This window comes from Convolutriloba macropyga, chromosome 2 (genome assembly GCF_964194025.1).
Source record: "Convolutriloba macropyga chromosome 2, txConMacr16.3, whole genome shotgun sequence".
NCBI classification, from domain to species: Eukaryota; Metazoa; Xenacoelomorpha; order Acoela; family Convolutidae; genus Convolutriloba; species Convolutriloba macropyga.
The window spans coordinates 37,345,553-37,368,451 of record NC_134469.1 but is presented as its reverse complement, the minus strand read 5'-3'; the positions used below and the strand labels follow the sequence as shown (position 1 = coordinate 37,368,451).

General features: G+C 39.0%; 1 protein-coding gene across 2 annotated transcripts; it reads left to right on the top strand.

The window, feature by feature from the left end:
- The first annotated feature begins 8,470 nt into the window (after nt 1-8,470).
- Nucleotides 8,471-22,596, top strand: LOC142358634 (general transcription factor IIH subunit 3-like). Of its 2 annotated transcripts, XM_075410093.1 has the most exons (4): nt 8,471-8,506; nt 9,250-9,936; nt 20,684-21,927; nt 22,162-22,596. In XM_075410093.1, the coding sequence occupies exons 1-3, from the start codon at nt 8,471-8,473 to the stop codon at nt 20,903-20,905; spliced, it is 945 nt and encodes a 314-aa protein (XP_075266208.1). In that variant the 3' UTR covers nt 20,906-21,927; nt 22,162-22,596. The 2 variants fall into 2 exon arrangements, with proteins under 2 accessions (XP_075266208.1, XP_075266207.1); XM_075410092.1 differs by lacking the exon at nt 8,471-8,506 and having other exon boundaries at nt 9,181-9,936.
- The last annotated feature ends 303 nt before the right edge of the window (nt 22,597-22,899 follow it).

Sequence of the window (22,899 nt, the reverse complement as noted above, 5' to 3'; positions counted from 1 at the left end):
AAAAAATTCTACATACCCACGTCACTGCCAATAACTGATCCAATAACTCTCGCACCGTTGAGAATTTTGACTTTGGTGTTCGCAAAAGGATTTTTGGCCTTTAATAATGTCGAGTGTTTGACAATTACCTGACTTTTTTGCGCGTTTTTGTGATAGCCAAAGCTAGTTCCCTGATTGGAAAGATTCTCAAAGAGTACGTGTAGTTGCTGGTTTTACCCGGCTGCGTTGCCGTCTTTAGCGTACCATTTTTGTACGGTAATTGGCGGCTGCAATTTCAAGATTAGATGTTTTATTGCAATCCCCTACATTAGCATGGCTAGTGGGTCTCCTTGAGTAAAACTTTCGCTAGACAAGATGGCTTTTTGTCGAGAAAAAGTTGACTTGGTGTCTGTTAGAGGATTGTAAGAGGTATGTGGAGAAAGGGCGAATTCTGCGAATATTTTTGAGGGCGGTTTTTCCGCTTAGCAGATTGAAGGCATTGGTTGCATCTAATAGTAAAACAACTTCACAGTTCTTTTTGTCGAATTCTCCACAAGGAGTGTGGATTGCGTGTTCGATTCCTGTAGTCGGCCCAAAGCAGAGCTGAATGTTGCATCCAATTTTCTTGGCCTCTGCACCTGGATAGCTTGAGATTCATCACCCGATAATTTTGTTCAGATCTTCCCTGTCCCAATCGTCGTAATCATGGTCTATTGTCAACTATGATCAGTCTGCTGTTGTGGTAAGCTTCGCATGAAATACAGGGCAAAATTTCAGTCGCTTTTCTGTAGGCAGGTTTTGCCGCTGTTTTCCAGAGGTTGATTGGGGCATTGTCGACTGAGTCGGAAGTCTTCTCATTTGACAAGAGTCCAGACCGGAGGGTCCATTTCACTCTTTCGTTTTTTGAGCTGCTCTTTGATTTGCGTTATTATCAATTTTGTCAAAGATTAAGTTGTGAAGAGGCAAGGGGTGAGCTTTCTCGTGGCTGACAAGGCATAAAGTGTTTATCGGCTGGCCTTCGAGATGTTTCTCGGGTGGAGTTTCTGCAAAAATTTTGTCTACAATTTTGTCCTTTAGTGATAGAATTTTCATCTTTGCATCACTGTCGATTGTTGTTCTGATGGCACTGCTAGTTTTTCCGTCTTTCATGAACTCGGTACAGCTCTTGAGGGTTTGCGACGGGCGTTCTGCTCCACTGTTTTTCCGAGCTTGGAGTGCTTTTGCTTCAGTAAGGTGTTCATCTAGTGTGCCCTGATTCCAGAACTGAGGTCTTCGAAGAATGATTTTGGTGACAGAGTCAGTGCCCTTCTTTGTTCAGGCCAGAGTCAGGTGTGGCAAGAACTTGGCTGCTGTCATTACGCAACTGGTGTGAGATGTTTTGCCGGCTAATGGTCACAGAATTTCATCGCGCTGTTTGGGAAAGGCTTTGCTGCTTTTGCACTTATTGAGCCTCATGAATTTTGGTTTCCAGTGGTAATCTTCGAGATAGATATTGGAGGTCTTGTCACGAGCGGAGGGTGGGATGTTGTTCCTGAATTTTGGGCTTTGTCTGTTGTCGTGAGGAGCGGGGCTTTTGTGTCGTTTTGGGCAAGATAGTTGGTCGTTTGGGCAAGGCCGTTGGTAGGCTGCGTGAGTTAATGACTTGCCAAAGTACGAACGTTTTTGAATTAATTTCGTGAAGTTGTCGGTTTTGTGTTTCACAAAATTCTCCACACCCTCGTCTTTGCCAATAACTGATCCGAGAACTCCCGCACTGTTGCGATTTTTGTTTTTGGTGTTCGCAAGAAGATTTTCAGCCTTTATCATGTTCGATGGTTTGACAATTACCTGACTTTTTAGCGCGTTTTTGTGATAGCCAAAGCTAGTTCCCTGATTGGAAAGATTCTCGAAGAGTACGTGTAGTTGCTGGTTTTACCCGGCTGCGTTGCCGTCTTTAGCGTACCATTTTTGTACGGTAATTGGCGGCTGCAATTTCAAGATTAGAGGTTTTATTGCAATCCCCTACATTAGCATGGCTAGTGGGTCTCCTTGAGTAAAACTTTCGCTAGACAAGATGGCTTTTTTGTCGAGAAAAAGGTGACTAGGTGTCTGGTAGAGGATTGTAAGAGGTATGTGGAGAAAAGGGTGAATTCTGCGAATATTTTTGAGGGCGGTTTTTCCGGTTAGCAGATTGAAGGCATTGGTTGCATCTATTAGTAAAACAACTTCACAGTTCTTTTTGTCGAATTCTCCACGAGGAGTGTGGATTGCGTGTTCGATTCCTGTAGTCGGCCCATAGCAGAGCTGAATGTTGCATCCAATTTTCTTGGCCTCTGCACCTGGATGAGATTCATCACCCGATAATTTTGTTCAGATCTTCCCTGTCCCAATCGTCGTAATCATGGTCTATTGTCAACTATGAACAGTCTGCTGTTGTGGTAAGTTTCGAATGAAATACAGGGCAAAATTTCAGTCGCTTTTCTGTAGGCAGGTTTTGCCGCTGTTTTCCAGAGGTTGATTGGGGCATTGTTGACTGAGTCGGAAGTCTTCTCATTTGACAAGAGTCCAGACCGGAGGGTACATGTCACCCTTTCGTTTTTTGAGCTGCTCTTTGAATTGCGTCATTATCAATTTTGTCAAAGATTAAGTTGTGAAGAGGCAAGGGGTGAGCTTTCACGTGGCTGACAAGGCATAAAGTGTTTATCGGCTGGCCTTCGAGATGTTTCTCGGGTGGAGTTTCTGCAAAAATTTTGTCTACAATTTTGTCCTTTAGTGATAGAATTTTCACCTTTGCATCACTGTCGATTGTTGTTCTGATGGCACTGCTAGTTTTTCCGTCTTTCATGAACTCGGTACAGCTCTTGAGGGTTTGCGACGGGCGTTCTGCTCCACTGCTTTTCCGAGCTTGGAGTGCTTTTGCTTCAGTAAGGTGTTCATCTAGTGTGCCCTGATTCCAGAGCTGAGGTCTTCGAAGAATGATTTTGGTGACAGAGTCAGTGCCCTTCTTTGTTCAGGCCAGAGTCAGGTGTGGCAAGAACTTGGCTGCTGTCATTACGCAACTGGTGTGAGATGTTTTGCCGGCTAATGGTCACAAAATTTCATCGCGCGGTTTGGGAAAGGCTTTGCTGCTTTTGCACTTATTGAGCCTCATGAATTTCGGTTTCCAGTGGTAATCTTCGAGATAGATATTGGAGGTCTTGTCACGAGCGGAGGGTGGGATGTTGTTCCTGAATTTTGGGCTTTGTCTGTTGTCGTGAGGAGCGGGGCTTTTGTGTCGTTTTGGGCAAGATAGTTGGTCGTTTGGGCAAGGCCGTTGGTAGGCTGCGTGAGTTAATGACTTGCCAAAGTATGAACGTTTTTGAATTAATTTCGTGAAGTTGTCGGTTTTGTGTTTCACAAAATTCTCCACACCCTCGTCTTTGCCAATAACTGATCCGAGAACTCCCGCACTGTTGCGATTTTTGTTTTTGGTGTTCGCAAGAAGATTTTCAGCCTTTATCATGTTCGATGGTTTGACAATTAGCTGGTCTTTTTGCGCGTTTACGTGATAGACAAAGCTAGGCCCCTGATTGGAAAGATTCTCGGAGAGTTCGTGTAGTTGGTGGTTTTGCTCGGCTGCGTTGCCGTCTTCAGCGTACCTTTTTTATACTGTACTTGGAGTCTGCAATTATGGGTTTAGAAGCTTTTTTGCAATATCATACATTAGCATGGCTAGTGGGTCTCCCTGAGTGCAACCTTCGCAAGATAAGATGGCTTTTTTGTCAATGGAAAGGTGACTTGGTGTCTGGTAGAAGATTGTAAAAGGTATGTGGAGAAAAGAGCTTATTCTGCGAATATGTTTGAGGGCGGTTGTTCCGATTAGCAGATTAAAGGCATTAGTAGCATCTATTAGTAAAATAAAGTGAGAGTTCTTGTTGACGAATTCTCTACGCAGAATGTGGATTGCATGTTCGATTCCTGTGGTCGGCACAGAGCAGAGCTGAATATTGCATCCAATTTTCTGGGCCTCTGCATTTGGACAGCTTGAGATTCATCAGCCGATAATTTTGTTCAGATCTTCCCCTGCCTCAATCGTCGTAAGCCTGGACATTTGTCAATTGTGATCAATCTCTTGTTGTGGTACGCTTCGAATGAAATACTGGGCAAAATTTCAGTCGCTACTCTGCAGGCATTTTTTGCTGCTGTTTTCCAAAGGTTGATTGGGGAATTGTCCAATGAGCTCAGAAATCTTCTCAATTGAAGAGAGTCCAGACCAGAGTGTCCAGTTGATCCTTTTGTTTTTTGAGTTGCTCTTTCAATTGAGTTATCGTCAATTTTGTCAAATTTTAAATTTTGAAGTGGCAAGGGGATAGCTTTTTCGTGGCTGAGAAGGAATTAAGTACTTATCGGTGGCCTTCGGGTTGTTTCTCGCTTAGAAGTTTTGCCGCAGTTTTGTCTACGATTTTGTCCTTTAGTGATTGAATTTTGCCTTTTGCATCACTGTCGAGTGTGGTTATGATGGCATTGCTGATTTTTCCGTCTTTCATGAATTCGGTACAACTCTTGAGGGGTTGCAACTGGCGTTCTTTTCCGGCCTTTTCCGATCTTGGAGTGTTTTTGCATCAGTAAGGAGGTCATCTAGTGTGCCTTGATTCCACAGCTGAAGTCTTCGAATAACGGTTTTGTTGCCAGTGTCAGTGCCTATGGTTGTTCAGGCCAGAGTCAAGTGTGGCTAGTCCATGGCTGCTGTCATTAAGCAACTTGTGTGAGACGTTTTGTTGGCTAGTGGTCGCAGAACTTCATCAAGAGATTCGGGAAAAGCGTTGCTACTTCTGCACTTATTGAGTCTCATAAACTTCAGTTTCCAGAGGACAACTTCGAGATAGATTTTGGAGGTCTTGTCACGAGCGGAGGGTAGGGTGTTGTTTCAAAACTTAGGGCCTTGTCTGTTGTCGTGAAGGGCGTTTCTCTGTCGTTTTGGGCAAGGTAGTTGCTCGTTTGAGAAAAATTTGGGCATAGGTGCACCACTATGTCAGATTCCCGAAACTTGACGGAGACTAACTACCCTAACTCGGGGAGTTGCGGGCCTAAAACAACAGCTATTTTAGGTCCGTGAGGTTGCCTTTCCTTTGATGTTTTTGCTCAGCTGCGTGCATCTAAGCTGGTACCAGTCATGACTTAGACTGCATTGTATGCTTTATGAACTGTGATTAATAGCGTACATGAGAACCAATTTTGTAGAAGAAGGCGCAAATCATTGAAAAACTAAGCAGAGTCTTCTACAGCTGCTAAATAGATTCTTGAACACTGATTAAATTTTCTCAATTTGTTCTCGTGCCATAGTGACCTTTTGAGTAGTAGTGATAGGTGTACCCACTTATTGAGAAAATGTTGCGCCCCTGTCGTACTTGTATGAAGAAAGTCAATGACAACGAACCAACGTATCACCTTGTAAGTTGCAATTGTGATTTGTATTGGAACCAATTTGTACTGGTTTGTCTATTGTAACAATGAGTGGCATAGAAGAGCTTGGGGGCAAACGTGGTTTTTCTGTGCAATAAGTGTGTAAAAACCGGCAAACGGGAACGACTACTAGGGTTTGCAATGGCAAAGAAAATAGAGAAATCAGTTCAGAGCCTCGACCTCGACCAAAAGTTGGAAAAGATTGAGCAAAAACTGACTCAAGTAGCTCAAGAACGAATTCAGGTCTCTGTAAATGAACCAATGCAAAAAATAGAAAGAAGCTAGACAGATGTTGCTTCGAAATCTGCCGCGGCATCATTAAATGAGATGTCAGGTTGAGGCAAGGGAAAGTTAAGCAACATCATTGGTTGCAGCTTTCAATCTTGCATTAGAGTGCATGTGATTCCCAAGAATCTAGAGAAACCAAAGAATGAGAAATTTGTGCCAACAAAGGAGAAGTTGATAGAAGTCTTGAATTCTCTTGGATTAAGCCCACGACGGGGAAAATTTGATAAAGGTCGTTGCAACCCAAGAACGTTGTTAGTGACAATGGCTAATGAATTCGACGTTCGTCTTATGCTAGCCTGGGAAACCAAAAAACGAAAATATGCTGATGCAGCAGAATGTCCCTTTGTGGCCCGCTCTGTCAAGAGACAACTCATATAAGGAGAGTATGTGTCTGAAGAAACGCCGCGAACTGTTGGACGCGGGAGTACCAAATATATGCTAAAGATCCGAAACCGCGAGTTTTTCTACGACGGTTCGAAAGTTGAGCTGCCACGCAAGAACGTTGAACCCGATCACCATTCAGCATGACTAGTATCCTTAGACATTTTACAAATTAATGCAAGAAGCCTAATAACTTATGAAAAAAGGTTCGAATTTGTCAATGCATTAACCGCTGGTGACTATGCCATTGATTTTGTTTGTGAAACGGGGCTTAGCAACAACTTCACAGAATCACAACTTCTACTGACGCAATATGACATCTGGAGATCTGACCGGCCATTTAGCGAACGTTCTGCTCACGGTGGCTCTCTCTTAGCCGTGAAACAGTCTATTTTGTCCACCCAGATAAATGCTGATCTTCCAGAAAGCTGTGTGTTCTGTCAATTCAAGATGAACAACAAATTCATCTTCGTTTGTAGTTTTTACTATCCACCCAACAGCATTCGGTATCGGTACGACTTCAAGGACTTTAAAAGGATATTGAGTGCTATACCCAATAAAAGTGTCGACTGTATCTTGTTCTGAAACATCAACTTTCCGTCCACAAACTGGCATATCTCGTTGAGCAACAGTGAAGAAGAAAGCCGAAACATTGAGATACTGAACTTCAATATATTTCAAAAAGAAATAAAGTTTTCGCCGAAATATCGCTCACTCTGTTGAAATGGATCAAAATTTTGACAAAATCTAGGACTGTTTTGGTCAAGTAGCAATCAAATTGTCAGTCGATTGTTCTGTTGAGGTATCCGAACCTCTCATTCAAAATTTCAGGCGTTTTGGTTCTTTGAACTACGCAGGATTGCTAAAAATTATGAGTCAAAGAAGTTTTCACCACGTCTGTTTCACGAACGTGAACAACTTGTGCTATGAGTTCTATGACTACGTGGATGAATTAATTGTTGAGCAAGTCCCGCTCAGATCCAGTTATCGGAAAATATTGTGTCCCTAGATTGGATAACATCATCAACTTCGAACCCCTTGTAACGGTTGAAGACGCAATAGACCATCTTGGCGCAGAAACCGACTACTTATTGGAAGTTGAAGGTCACAGAGTTAGAGAATAGTGTCGCAGAGGAATAAGAAAAGGATCGAAAGGCGTATCAAGAAGCGCTGATGAGCACCAGAAGCACCGATGCTGTCTTCAAACAATTGAAATCTTGGAACAAATCTTGAACCTTGCCTGAAGACATTACTGGGGGTGAAAGAGCATACAACGATGACCAACATAAAGCCAAACTTTTAAAGCAATTTTTTCTATTCCGTGTTTTCTCCGAAAACAGAGATCGACTTTAAGCAAATAAGGTGCAATAATTCTGTTTTGACGAGTTTCTCAGTTTCACGCTGTAAACTTTCAGAAATCCTTCTTTCACTTGACATTACCAAGACTCGTGGGCCAGATGGTTCGCCAATTTTTTTTTCAAGTGGACAGCGAATCAAATGAGCGAAACTCTCCAAAAAGTTTTCAAGAGCATCAAGTGGTTACAAAAGATACCAAGTCACTATTCTTCAGGAAGGGACATAAGAGCCAAGTCAGCAATTAAAGACCTCCTTTGCTACCGAACATAGCCAGCAAGGTGTTCGAGAAATGCTTGTACGAGCCCTCAATGAATCTTTTTTGTGAGCACTTGTCAATTTGTCAACATGGTTTTGTGAAAGCGAGATCTGTCGCAAGCAACATGGTTGGCTTTCTCAGAAAATCTATCATGCATTAGATGATAAATCAAATGAGCAAATTGTGGCTTTCTGCACCGATTTCTCAAAAGCCTTCCATAAGGTTCCTCATTTCGAGCTGATGAAGAATGTATTTTATTTTGGAGTCGGAGGCTCGTTGTCTATTGGAAGTGCAGGTGAATTATATTGATAGACGCAAGCAGTTCCTGAGAGTAGACAGTGTCTCCTCCAAAAGGTTGGACATAACCAGTTGTGTTCCCTAAGGTTCTCTCTTGCGGCCGCCACTGTTCTGCATTCTTTGGTATGATCTTCCTGCTGTCCTCATTTTGGCCAAAATTTTCTGTTTGCAGATGATTTCAAACTCTTGGCACACGAAAATCTTGAGACAGATTCAATCTGACCTCGAACAAGTTGCACGATGGGTGAAAGAAAACAAGATGGAGTTGGCCGCAAGTAAGTTCTCAATTAGTCATTAAAGGACGTATGGCCAGTTTTGACTTGCAGGATGCGCTTTAGAGTAATCAAACTCGGTAACATCCTTGGTGTAGTTGTATATACTTAGCTAACATGGTTTGAGAATTTGGAAAGTCGATCAAAAAAGACCAACAAGGTTCTTTTGTATTTCAGAAGAAGAACAAAGTGAACGAGAAAGTTGAGATGCGTACTACAAATGGCTGCTACTGCCGATTTTGACGTAGGGAGTCCAGTTCATTCACGTTTCTCTATTGGACTTGCAAACTAAAAAAGTTTCAAAAGAGAATACTGAAGTGGATAACGAACAACTTCAAACTTAACTACGAAGAGCTTCTGTTACGAGTGGACCTACTGCCTCGCTCTGTGTATCTGCAATTGAACAGCCTACTTTTTGAGTTTACTGAAGCAGAACTTCTACGTGTGCTCCATTCCAATTCCGCGTGACGCAGAAATCTATCTACTCTTTAACCTCAAGAAGGTCGGAACCGAAGGAGCCCGACATGAGTTCTACCGAATGAGCCGGATTGTCGATATCATCAATGGATTTCTTAAATCCGATTGGTCTAAAAACCCGAATTAGAAAGCTTATGAAAAATCGTCAAAACTTCTCAGAGCGAAACGTGTTCTTGGCAGCTGGCATGTGATTGCCACGTGTGCTGAAATCAATGGTCAAGATTCTAAATCCAACAACCTCAGGACAACCTGAAAATCAACAACAACAACAATAGCCCAACTTGCGTATTGGTTTATGTCCCGGACGCTTATCGGAAAGGTCACGGATTCGGCAGCAATTGGTCCGGCGTTAGTTGGTTTAGGTTTAAATAACTGATGATTCGTCGTTTGATGTTTTTGAAAACATATGTATTTAATTTAATTGTTATGCTTGCTAATTTACACGTTTCCTTCAAAAAGTGATTTTAAGATGGTATGGCAGAATCTGACTTACCGAAAACAATTTCAAGTGCTCGATCGCAGTTGCTATTTGTATTGGCCGATGTTCATCCGTACTGGTGGGGTAGGTTGACTATGCAGAAGAAAATCAGTATCTCATTCGATGACTTCATTGATCAAATCGCTATTTTCTCTAATGCTTACTTATCACTTTCATCTGCAAATAGCTTGTGCGCCGCTGCTTTTCATTTCAAGGATTGCATCTTATTTCGCAGTGAAGACCATTTCACGAACCAGCAGTTTCAGGGGAGCGCATTCTGCAACCAGTTTTCGCAGAAAGTGGCCGATTTTATGTCAAACATGCAGGAAGACCGCCAATCGATAGTGGATAAAAAATTGAGCGAGAGGTCGGGATTTGTTCCAGCGTTAATAAAATCTCTCTGCATGGCAAATAAAATCCTCAAATCTGATCCCGATGTGAAAATTCGATTTCTGATATTAAAGGTGTCGCCTATTTTGTCTGCTGAATATCTTCCGCTCATGAATTGTTTGTTCGCTTGTCAGAAAGAAAAACTAATTGTTGATGTTTTTTCACTGTGTTTTTATACAACATCGTTGCAACAAATGTCAGCTCTGTCAAATGGAACGTTTTTCAAATGTCCGGAAGATGCAAATAAAATCCTTCATTTTCTGTCTGCCCACTTTCTTATGTCTGCGGAGTTCAGAGAAAAGAAATTGATCAAGCCGAGCAGTCAATTGTTGGATTACAAGGTTGGTTTGAATAATTTGTTGTTGATAGAAACTTGGTGCAAAATATGCCACTTCTCACTCTTGATTGAATCATAATACACAAACCATACTTGGTCAACAGGAAAGCTTAATCTATGCAATTCAAATTCTTCCATGAAATTCAAGGGGTTTCGCGTGTGTATTGAATAACAGAAACTCAATTGACGAAAAACAAGCTAAGACATCTGTATTTTCAATGAAGTGCATATAAAACAAGGGAAAATAATACCAATTTTGCCAAATTAGAAACAAACCGACTCAACCAGACCGCATAGGAAAGTTATGATTGAAAAGTCGAGCCGTAGGAAGTCATGTTTTTTTTTAGTGTTTTCATATCTGCATAATTAAAGGGATGCTTCCCTCTTTTCTGGAAAATTGAATCACGAAAGTAGAGTGAATTTACAAAGATGACAAAGCATCGTTTGAAACATCTGATGATGCAAAAATTCAAGAAAAATGATTTTGGGACGATATTAATGAAGGGATAATGGAGATTTTTAAAAGCTTGTCTCACGGCTTGAATGATGAAGATCTGATATAACTTGAAGCTATCGTTTCTGGACCACTCGTATCTGGGTCATTTTAAGTTTTGTATCTGGGTTTCAAGAAGGCATAGAACGATACGTATGCGCGGAAAATTGTGAAAAGCATGGCAAGCTATCTTAAGAACAGTAATTGTTCCGACGCACTTGTGAGGGGTGGAACTATATACTCCAATGGCTTTTTGTGTTCAGTCAATTTTTGCCAATCGATATATTCATCGTACACAGTTGAGACTGGTATCAGCAGAATGCCCGTCCAGTGTAGAAAATGGAATCAAAAAGGGAATTATCGAGGTTTAAAGTTTTGTGAACAGTAGACGGAATTCCGTTGGTTTTATTCACATTTTCCATATTTTTTTGACCAAATTTTGGTCAATTGTGCTAAAATTTACAACCATGTTATTTAGGTTTTACTTTTAAGGATAGAGTGGGTTTATCTATTGGTTTTATACGAGTCTTTTGGTTGATATTTTTTGGTAAATTATTTGATTTTCCGACTTTTTTGATCGAAAATGTTCCAAATAGGCTTTATCCCACTTTGTTTAAATATACCGGAAGTAGAGACATAGCATCTGCTGTCACAATCTTTTTTAAAACTCCACAAAGGCTGGTTGTACTTTCCTTTTTTCTGTAGGAGTCTTGTGGAATTAAAATTTTGCCGCTTTTTAAAAATTAACTCAAAAATTATTCAAAATGCATAATTTATTTTAGGTTTGTTAACAGCTATAGTTTAATCTATACAATGCTTCCAGTTGTTATCTAATGCCTCTTATGACTTTGAATATTTGTCTTAAGAAAATATAAGTGAAGTTTGGAAGTTTGCCAATCTTTACCTTTATTTTTTGTCCACATTAAGGTTAATCTCAATATACAGGACAGGGCAAACTTTATTAAAAAATACACTTTTATAGTTTAACCTAAACTAAATATTTCTAGGTTTTTTAAAAGTTTAGTAGTTTTTGTTTTTCATATTTGCCTATTTTTGAGGTTGTTAATTGTTCAGTTCTCGAAATATCACATTAAGGGGTAGCTACAATTGTCATTGAAAGAATGCATAAAACAATATTTGTGATATCAATATGCATAAAACAATATAAGATATCAGTGAATAGTTCATAGTTCACGGCTGCAAAAGCGTTTCCTCGCAATTTTTTTTAGATTTTTCAGTTGCGCCTGTAATCGTCGGTTTTTGTCGTTTTACAGCAAATTAATGACAATCAAAAGCCTTATTTGCTTCTAGGGATGTTTAAATTAATCTATTTACTGATTTCAGTTTCTAGCTAACTTTCAGTTCTTATTGACTTCTAATTATTTTTTTAAAGAAAATATTTCTGTACCTCTTAACTTAGTCTGATTATCGAGAGAGGTCTTTCTCTTTCCCAAAACTTAGATTGTTTTGATGGATTTCTTTAGAGCTCAGAAATGTGTTTTTAGAATTTCTTGTTTTCGATCGTGGTCAATAATTGTGGTTCTTTTTGTAGTATTTTTCTCAAAAACCCTATGCAATGAAAACCCATTTAAAATCAAGGGAGAACCCAGCAAGAAATTCGCACCTTTTGTTTAAAGTTTTAACGGTTTTCAACGTCTTATACTTTTAATGGCTTCAACACTGAGATTTCGATATTTTGTTTGCGAAATTGTGTTCTGTGCGTTTCTGTTGTTTTTTTGTCGTCGTATGATGCGGTCCCATTAATAACAAGCAGAAGTTAAGCTTTTTTGTTTTTGTTTGTTCATAAGTTGAAAGTTTATAGTTTTAATTTTTGAAAATATTCGTTTTAAAATTCGGTGCATTTTGGGCGTTGTCATATTTATCTTATTTGGCGATTTTGTAGCTTGGTTTCTGTAACAGAAGGTCGCATCCTCTTCCTTGTGAACCAAGATCCTGTCTTTATGGTGGTTTTTATTTTCAACTAATGATTTCCTGGCTTTGGTCGTATTTGTTTTCGTAAAGTGTAATTTTTGGAAATTTACCCATTTCTGAGTTGTTCTGTTTCCTTGCGGTATTATTACACTGTTGAAAAATGTGCAATTGATTGTATTTTATGTTTTTCATGAGTGGCCTACGGTTTGAACTGTTGTGACACCGCTTTCTAGTTAAATTTAATCGATTTTTCTTCGTTTCTGCAGTTCTTTTAGTTCTTTTTAGACATATAATGGATAATGACAGGTGTAATTAACTTTATAGTGAGCCGAGTTTTTACGTATTAGTTTTAATCAATTTGATATTGTTGTTTCCATAATTTTGCATTTTTTGCTCTTATTTGTCAACCTGTTACCGAGTCTCATTATTGACAGGTTTCATATCATCTAATGAAGTATTGGTTAGTTTGTTTGGTTCAGGTTTTATCTGATTTCGTTTTCTTTCGTTTTGAGTGTTTTTTAAATATATCGAGATTGTAACTAGAGTTCTGGGACCTTTGCTCTCTGTTTTTTATTTTTAATAATTTTCTTGATCCGGAACTCAGGTCAAGCGTATGAATATGCATATGATTTCAAAGTTGATGTAACAGATCCTAATTTGAGGGAAATATATGCTTAATCGCAAAATGGTGTGAACAAAGCAAAATGGTACCTCACAATAAAACGTGAACGTAAATGCTACCTCACATCTTTCAAACCACAACAAACTAAAAAAGCTCGAAATTAGATTAGAGCAAAAAAATTAGGCTGTGCTAGCCAAATAAGTTTAACTGGAAGATAATATAGAAAAGAGATGCAGCAAAGCTTGGAAAGCATATTACTCCTTGGAAAGAAATGTTTATCATATCGGTGATATGATTGCGCCCCTCAAGTTTGGAAGCAAAATCTCCGTTTGATTCTGGTTTAACTTCGAGTAAAACCTCCTGTTTCAATCTCCTTTGGTACATTCTACCAAATGCCCACCTTAGAGTATTTAGGTATATATAGTAGATAGGTTATGGGCCGAGAGCTTTTCTGAGATAAATAATCAGCCCACCCTAAAAATGACACTATGCTACTTTGTCTCTGCGCTGCATTAGAGGATTGCTGACGTCAATTGGAAAACGAACGAGAGGACAAGGAAAGACCAGACTTGTATGCAAGCAGTGGTCAAGAGTCAGAAGAAAAGCAAGCGGGACTGAAGCTCCAGTGTGCTCTAACTACGTTGGAGGACGAGTTTATGTAGCTGATTGGAGACTGTTGGTGTGGAGGAGTTTGTGTAGCTGATTAGAGGACTGTTGGTGGAGAGTGAGCACTGTAGCTGATTGTGGACTCTGTTTGTGTGGAGCAGTTTGTGTAGCTGATTAGAGGACTCTGTTTGTGGAGAGGGAGCATCTCTAGCTGATTGTGGACTCTGTTTCTGTGGAGGAGATTGTGTAGCTGACTGGGGGACTCTCTGTGTGTGGCTTTGTTTCTGGAAGCTTGTGGGGTTTTGTGTCGGAGTAGATGTTTGTGTAGCTGAACTTTCTACGAGGACTTTCCGGCTTACTTAGTATTGCTTAGAACAGCTCATTTTAAACAACTGTTTTTATACCCTCATTTCTCATTGTAATACCCTCATTGTGCTATCCTCACTGTGCTCATAGTGCTATCTTGTTGCATTCTCAATGTGCTAAAGCATTTTTTCGGCTAACACAACGACGCACCGATGCGTCGCTTAATAACAAGGCCACCAACAGGCAACACATTTATCTAAATGCTAAAAAGACGGCTAGGAGTTTTGCTCTAAGTCTGAATAATTTTCACCTCAAAATACCAAAAGACCAAATTCTTACGTAGAACAGTACTAGCTTTCATTAAACCACAATAACTCATGGTACGTAGGCTAAACTACTAAAGTTTGAGTTATAGCTAGGTAAAAAGGGAAAAACTATAAAAAGAATTTAGAACAAACAGACAGTTTAAAATTGAGTTCAGGGATGAGTTCAAAGTCAGAAAGAATAATTTTTAGTGGAGGTGAGGATGATTTGGAATATTTCGCAGAACAGTTTGAAGCTCGTATGCACTCGTTGAAACTAGAAAGTCTTTTGTGGCGATTCCACACATGAAGATTATATGCCTAGTGTTAGGAATGGCGCATCAGAGGAACAAAGAGGACAAGCTGCAAAAAAGGAAGGGAAGAACTAGAGGCCAGGAAAAAGACATTATGGTACGAACTTGTTCGAGCTTTAGATAAAAAGTCAGTCGTGTTTCTGAGACCACATAAAGGTGATGGTACTAGAGCTTGGGATATGCTTTGCAAAAGGTTTAAGAGTTTCGAGAGGCCGCAATTACATAAACTAATATTAACAGAATTAACTAGCCTTAAGAAGAACTCAAATGAAAGCATAGTAGACTACTTAACAAGAGCAGAGGACATGAATTACAACTTGACATTGGTTAATGAAAGCGTGAGCGAGAAAATGTTTATTTCAATAAATATGAAGGGACTACCTAAAGAATACGCGAGCTTCACGACACTCGTAAAATTTAGTAAAGAAGAGAAAGGTTTAGAAGAAATTAAGCGGGAACTTATCAACTTTGATAACGAGAATGTTCAAAAGAAAAGTGAGAGTATATTCTACAATAAAGAACGAAAATGCTTCAATTTTCAAAAGGTCGGACACATGCCTAAGGATTGTCGACTTCAGAAGGCAAATACAGAACAAATAAGGGGGCAGCCAATAGTGTTTTAAATGGGGTGAGCGGGGTCACAGCTCCAAGTTCTGTAAGAAGCAGAAACCAGAGAAAAAGTTTATAAGCCAGAGCAAAAAGTTTAGTAATCACTCGGGGTCTCAGAGTGTAGCTGAAGAAGCAAAAGCCAAGTGCGAAGAGTACTTCTCATTCTTTCAAACCATAAGTAATAACCTTGCCTGTCAACTAGTGTTAGACTCTGGAGCAACAAGTCATATGATTAAGGATGAAAGTTTATTTATTGAGATTGACAGAGAATATACCGGGATAATAACTAACGCAAATAGTAGCACGAGTTCAATTGAAGGACAGGGGATATTTGAAATATGAACAGAGGACTCAAAAGAGTGTGAGCGGAAAATAAGATCGTCAAATGCATTACTTGTACCTGATAACTCTAAAAATTTGGTCTCAGTGTCGAAACAGAGCGGCTGATAATGAGGTTTTGTTCGGTAAGGACTTAGAAATAAGAACTAAAATGGGAACAATTTTACAGTTTGAGGAACAAGACATTATTTTCTTTTGGAAAACAGTGAATTCAATAGGTTCAGAAAACTGTAACTTAGCCAGTGGAGACCGGCTAAGTTTATGGCACAAACGTCTAGGGCATAATAATATTGAAGATCTTTTGAAACTAAAGGATCATGCAATAGGACCTAAAGTAAGTGAACATGACCTAGGGAATTGTGATACATGTCAACTGAATAAGTCAAGGAAGCTTCCCGTTCCGAAAGATTCTTGGACAACAGCCAAGGATGTCTTAGAAATAGACCATACTGATATATTAGGGCCCATCAATCCAGAAGCTGTAGATGGCCATCGATATGCAATCGGTTTTGTAGACAGCTTTAGCAGGCATCAGAAAGTGTACTTCTTAAAGACAAGGGATGATGCAATAGATAAAGTCACGCAATTCTTTGCAGATATAGGAAAGCCAGGAACGTTGGTGTGCGATGATGCGGGCGAATTCAATTCAAACGAAATTAAGCAATTATGTGTAAAGCAAGGCGTAAGACAAGAGCTTTCAGCATCTTATGCGCCTTAAGAAAATGATAAAGTCGAACGTAATTGGGGAACAATAATACCAATGGCCAGATGCCTAATTGAGCAATCAGGACTTGATAAGACGTACTGGCCTTATGCAATAAACATGTCAAGTGACTTTAAAAACTTTTGTTACCATTCGCGGATCAAAAGAACACCATTTGAAGCAGTGTATGGACAAAAACCAACTTTAGAGTCACTAAAAATTTTTGGTTGTACTGCTTACGTTCATGTTGAGATCATTCCGAGAAAATGTTTATTTCAATAAATATGAAGGGACTACCTAAAGAATACGCGAGCTTCACGACACTCGTAAAATTAAGTAAAGAAGAGAAAGGTTTAGAAGAAATTAATTGGGACCTTATCAACTGTGATAACGAGAATGTTCATAAGAAAAGTGAATTATATTCTACAAAGAATGGAAATGCTTCAATTGTCAAAAGGTCGGACACATGGCTAAGGATTTTCGACTCAAGAAGGCAAATACAGAACAAATAAGGGGCAGCCAATAGTGTTTTAAATGGGGTGAGCGGGGTCACATCTCCAAGTTTTGTAAGAAGCAGAAGCCAGAGAAAAAGTTTATAAGCCAGAGCAGAAAGTTTAGTTATCAGTCGGGGTCTCAGAGTGTAGCTGAAGAAGCAAAAGCTAAGTGCGAAGAGTACTTCCCATTCTTTCAAACCATAAGTAATAATCCTGCCTGTCAACTAGTGTTAGACTCTGGAGCAAGAAGTCATATGATTAAGGATGAAAGTTTTTTTATTGAGATTGACAGAGAATATACCGAGATAATAACTAATGCAAATAGTAGCACGAATTCAATTGAAGGACGGGGGACATTTGAAATAAGAACAGAGGACTCAAAAGAGTGTGAGTGGAAAATAAGATTGTCACATGCATTACTTGTACCTGATAACTCTAAAATTTGGTTTCAGTGTCGAGCGGCTGATAATGAGGTTTTGTTCGGTAAGGACTTAGAAATAAGAACTAAAATAGGAACTATTTTCCCGTTTGAGGAACAAGACAATCTTTTCCTTTGGAAAACAGTGAATTCAATAGGTTCAGAAAACTGTAACTTAGCCAGTGGAGACCGGCTAGGTTTATGGCACAAACGTCTAGGGCGTAATAATATTGAAGATCTTTTGTAACTAAAGGATCATGCAATAGGACCTAAAATAAGTGAACATGGCCTAGGGAATTGTGATACATGTCAACTGAATAAGTCAAGGAAGCTTCCCGTTCCAAAAGATCCCAGGGAAAAGAGCCAAGGATGTCTCTTCTGGGAAAAGAGCCAAGGATGTCTTAGAAATAGTCCATACTGATATATTAGGGCCCATCAATCCAGAAGCTGTAGATGACTGTAGATAGCTGTAGATATGCAATGGGTTTTGTAGACAGCTTCTGCAGGCATCAGAAAGTGCACTTCTTAAAGACAAGGGATGATGCAATAGAAAAAGTCAGGAAATTCGTTGCAGATATAGGAAAGCCAGGAACGTTGGTGTGCGATGATGCGGGCGAATTCAATTCAGACGAAATTAAGCAATTATGTATAAAGCAAGGTGTAAGACAAGAGGTTTCAACATCTTATACACCTTAAGAAAATGGTAAAGTCGAACGTAATTGGGGAACAATAAAACCAATTGCGAGATGCCTAATTGAGCAATCAGGACTTGTTAAGACATACTGGCCTTATGCAATAAACATTAAAACAGTAACTTTAAAAACTTGTTACCATTCGGGGATCAAAAGAACACCATTTGAGGCAATGTATGGAGAAAAACCAAATTTAGAATCACCAAAAATTTTTGGTTGTACTGCTTACGTTCATATTGAGAAATCATTCCGAGGAAAAATAGATCGGACTTCACAAAGGTATATTCTTGGGATCATCAGATAACAGCAAAACATGTCTTATAGGAGTAAAGGATGAAAAAGGCACATTTAAAGTTAGAAAGTCTAGAAACGTAACTTTCAACGAACCGAAATTGTTCAACAATAAATCATTGAGTGCAGGAAAAACAGGAAGCAGTTCTGAATCCATTAGCATTCTTAAACGAATTAATCAATGATAATGTGATACCTAAATCAACAGTTGAAGCAATAAAAGACAGAAATCGGTATGAAGCAATGAAAACTGTATAATTCGTTAGGAAAACAACGTCTGGGAATTTGTAGATAACCAGGAAATCAAACCTATTGGTAGTCGTTGGCATTTTGCTCTAAAGTGCGGGCCTAGCAGAGAAATAGTGAGATATAAAGCAAGATTGGTAGCTAAGTTTTTTTAGCCAAGTACCAGGCAGAGACTACAACGAGACCTAATCACCGACACAGCGCCTCTCAACTATAAGGATACTTTTAAGCTATACACTCCACAACGGTTCTGAGCTCAAACAAATGGACTTTAAAACTGCAAACTTAAATGCTGACATTGACGAGGAGATCTTTATGCAGCAACTTGAGGGTTTTGAAAAATACAGTGACCAAGGAAATCCATTAGTATGTAAGCTAAATAAAAGTTTGTGGATTAAAACAATCTGGTAGGAATTGGTACCTAACAATAAAAGGTTTTATTGGGGGTTTGGGTTTTGTTCCATCTATTCAAGATGAGTGCCTCTTTATAAAAAAGGACAAAGGAGAAATAGAGGGAATGATCTGTCTTTGGGTAGATGATATGGTTATATTAGGAACGGGACAAAACTTTTGCGAAAATTTAAACAAAGTGAGGTTCAAAATAAGTAATTTTGGTGACTTGAGTTGGTTCTTGAACATCAAAAGACTTATATAGAAAAACTAACAGAGAAGTATAAAATGAGTGACTGAAGGACACTGGAAACACCTCTAGATGTTGTTTCAAAACTTGATTCACCGGAAATAGGAAGCAAAGATTATCAAAAAATGCAGTCCTGTAATTATAGGGGAATAATAGGATGTTTAAATTGTTTAGCATTGACTACCAGACCTGATATTGCACATACAGCTAATATTTTGAGTTCGTTTGTAGAAAATCCGGGGAACAAGCATTGGAACGCCGCAAAAGCAGGTCTTCGCTACTTGAAGGGTACAAAGTCTGAAAAACTTTTTTATAGGAAGTGTGATAAATTAGATCTAAAAGGTTTTTCGGATTCTGACTGGACTGGTAATTTAAATAGCAGAAAAAGTGCGAGTGGTTATTGTTTCAAGCTTGACAGTAGTTCAGGAGCAATAAGCTGGGCTAGTAAGTTACAAAAGTGCGTATCAACCTCCACAACTGAAGCTGAACTTAATGCACTAGTAGAGGCAAGTAAAAAGGCGGTATACTTAACAAACATTTTGAAGGAAATGAACATAGATGTTGAGCAACCTTTACAAGTGTTTGTAGATAATCAAGCATGTATTGCTCTTAGTAAGAATTCCATGAACCACGGCAAGACTAAGCACTTTGCGTTGAAAGTGCACTTCATTCGGAACTTAGTCGAGACTAGACTATTAGAGCTCAACTACTTGCCTACCGATCGCATGCCCGCAGACACCCTAACAAAAGCTTTGGGGGAAAAAAGAAAAAAATTTTCACTTTTCCGTGAGGTTCTCTTAGGTTCAAACACTTAATATGATAGGAGGGCTATTAAATGTGTTATATTAATTGTTTGAATGAAGAAATATACTCACTTGCTGATTTACATCTTTGTTGTCGAGAAAACAATGCTAATTTCACGTGCAGTTTATACTGATGTTTTCCAGAACTATTCCGTTTTATACGTGAATACTTGATGTTGACGTTAGATTGATACCTATGATAAAATGCTAGTAAACATCACATTTCACCGAAAGTCATTTGTATGTAATGTAAAAGGGCGGTAATAATTGGGTATATAATTCGATCAAGGTTTGTGCCTATTGCCACTGTTGTCACACATCAATTCTAATTGAATTATTTGATTACAAGATTTGTCTCTGCGTTCCCATTAACTGATACCTTTTACTAGCCGATGTCTATACGGAAGTTACATCAAAGGTAATTTTTTATCTAAATATTCAAATGCATGTTTATGGTTTTGAAAGTACCAGTTGAAATGTTTCTATTAGTCACTGGTGGTTTCTGTGCTTCCACAATTCCTGTGATATTTTCAGACTTCAATTGCTTTTCTAGTTAATTTTGAAGGTGTTAACTGGTTAGTTTCTTACGTTGTTTCTTTAAAGCAGTTGATTCTTTTTCCGGTATAACCTCTTTATGTGAGCTATCATTTTGTGCTCATATTTGTATATTATTATTATTCTCCTGTGGCTCTTAAAATGACTTCTGCTTATTTGAATTGAAGGAGACAAACCATGGCTGCAATCCCCTCGCCCTGAGGAGGAGGGGCTGATACCACGTATAAACCTTTGTTACTCATTTATTTCGTAAAATTTGCGCTAAAAATTGTATTTTATACAATGCATTTATAACTGATCAATGGAAGCTGCTGATCAAAGCCAATTCGGCATACCTCCATTTCCTGGCAGTACGACAGCTATGTTCGAACTTTGTATTGTTATAGGCTTCCTGTTTTTGCCACAGGAGACTGGTTGATGTGGGTTGGATATGCTCTGTGTGTCTGTCAGTATTCTGCGCATTCACACCAATCTGTATTACCTGTTCTTCAATCTTCAGGCTTCCCTCTGCACCCGCTCATGCCTCCTCAGGTGCAAACAGTGCTGCATCTGGGGGTACCAACCATCGAAAAAGGAAGGCAGTGACTACAACCGCTGCTGCAAAATAATTTGACTATTGAGTTTGGTAACCTATTGAATATATGCAATGAGATTTGTTTAATTTAAAACTTGACTATACCGTTTGTCTCTTTGAACGTAACAACTATGACGAGTACTGAATTTGACATAGTTTTTATCATATATTGTTACTTGGTTGGGAGTGATGATTTTCCTTCGAAAGTTCAAACACAAAGTCAGGTATGAGTACCATATGCGTACTTCAATTTCATTTAGCAAGAGTGCTAATTATTTGTGCGTGGAAATAGAGATATCTATATGCTTTCTATTAATCGACTGGTATGAAACGCTGAAGTCAGATAAGTACGCAAAGTAACATAGTATAAATGTCGGTGGAGGACTAAAAAAACTAGTTCTGAGTATTCTCTATATTGCAGAATTCACGATTCCTTGTCTGATTGGGCATTATATTCACAAAATAGATCTCACCGATGGCATATACATCACTGATTGTATAGAGTAATGAAAAAATTGGCTTCAAGTCAGTTCAATAGTGGTCCATGTGTACTGGCTGATGTTGCGCAGATGTCATGTTGCGCAGATGTCATGTTGCGTAGATGTCATGTTGCGCAGATGTCATGTTGCGCAGATTTACTACGGCAATAGTTTAATTGGAATGTATCGCTTTTAATGAGATCATTTTCTCACTGAAATCAAATTGGATAAATGAGTAGTGGTTTAAATGATTTCTGAATTAGATATGTGAATTTGAGGAAGCTTTCCGATGTGATGAACAATGTCGAGCTCAGACGACTCTGAAGATGACCGTGATATGACGGATTTAATAGCGATTACTGAGAGCGTAGCTACTAAAGTATTGCAGCCAAGAGAAACATCGGAGAAAAGCGGTGATAGCTTGAATTTGAATGGAGTGCAGAAAGAGACGGATCTGTGTTTTTCTGATGCTACGAAGAAAGTGCTAGCCAATGACCTTGTGCAGTATTTGGATAAAACAATTTCCTATATATCAGGGTCAAGCGAAACAACCTTCAAAAGCTGTGCTGAAGAACAGGTGATAATCTTAGTTTATCTTAATTTATGCCTGTATCAAACTGATCTTAAAATTTCACTGGGAAAATTGACATCATTTCAAATTTAGTTGGCATTATTGAAATTGGTAGGGTTGTTAAAATTCGTGGGATAGATTGTTTCAGATTTTTCTCTCCTCTTTAGAACGATTATTTTGTGCTTAAGGAAAACAATGCCTGTAAATGACGTTTTGGTTTGAATTGATGCTTTGTTTCAGCCAATGAACTTGTTTTCTGAGTCTGTTGGAAGTAATATAGACTTCTCGTGCCAATGTTCAGTTTCAAAAACAATTTCATCTCTGGATATTCTTTATCAGAAGCGTAGAAGGGACACATCTAAATTTCTCATTGAAAATTTAGTCGTTGAACATCAGAAGTTACTGCGAGGAAGTTATATTGCTGCTCATAGGAAAATTAAATTTGATGCATCTGGTTGAATTCATGTTTGAAGCTCGAATTTGGACCTTCACTGCAGCTGGGAAAGTGCCTGAGACGCCATGTACAATCAGTTGGAATAATAAAGCAGTACTGAATGCGCGGCGTTGACACTTTAAGATTACAGCAGATTGTACTTAGGAACTCAAATGTAGAGTGTTTACACTAATGATTTGATTGCACTGAATATTTGTTTTTCAAAAAAAATTGCTTTGTGATTGCTTTTTGATCTGTGGTTGTCCTAGTATCCTTCTGACGGTTGTTTTTAATTGCTCTCAAACGAAGTTGGTAGCAATTATATTAGTCTTTTTTGCGATTTGACGTCGAAAACGGGATAAACAGGTAGCGCCCAGAGGGCATTAAGTGCTCTTAGAGCCCTTCGGTTCATATTCTCAAGTATGCGATTCACAGAAACTGTTTTGGAGACTTATGCTTATGGTGTGGAGGGCGGTTCTGAGAGGTTGACGCCCCATCAGCCTCTAACGCCCCATCACGCCCCCCCCCCCCCCCCCAATCTACAC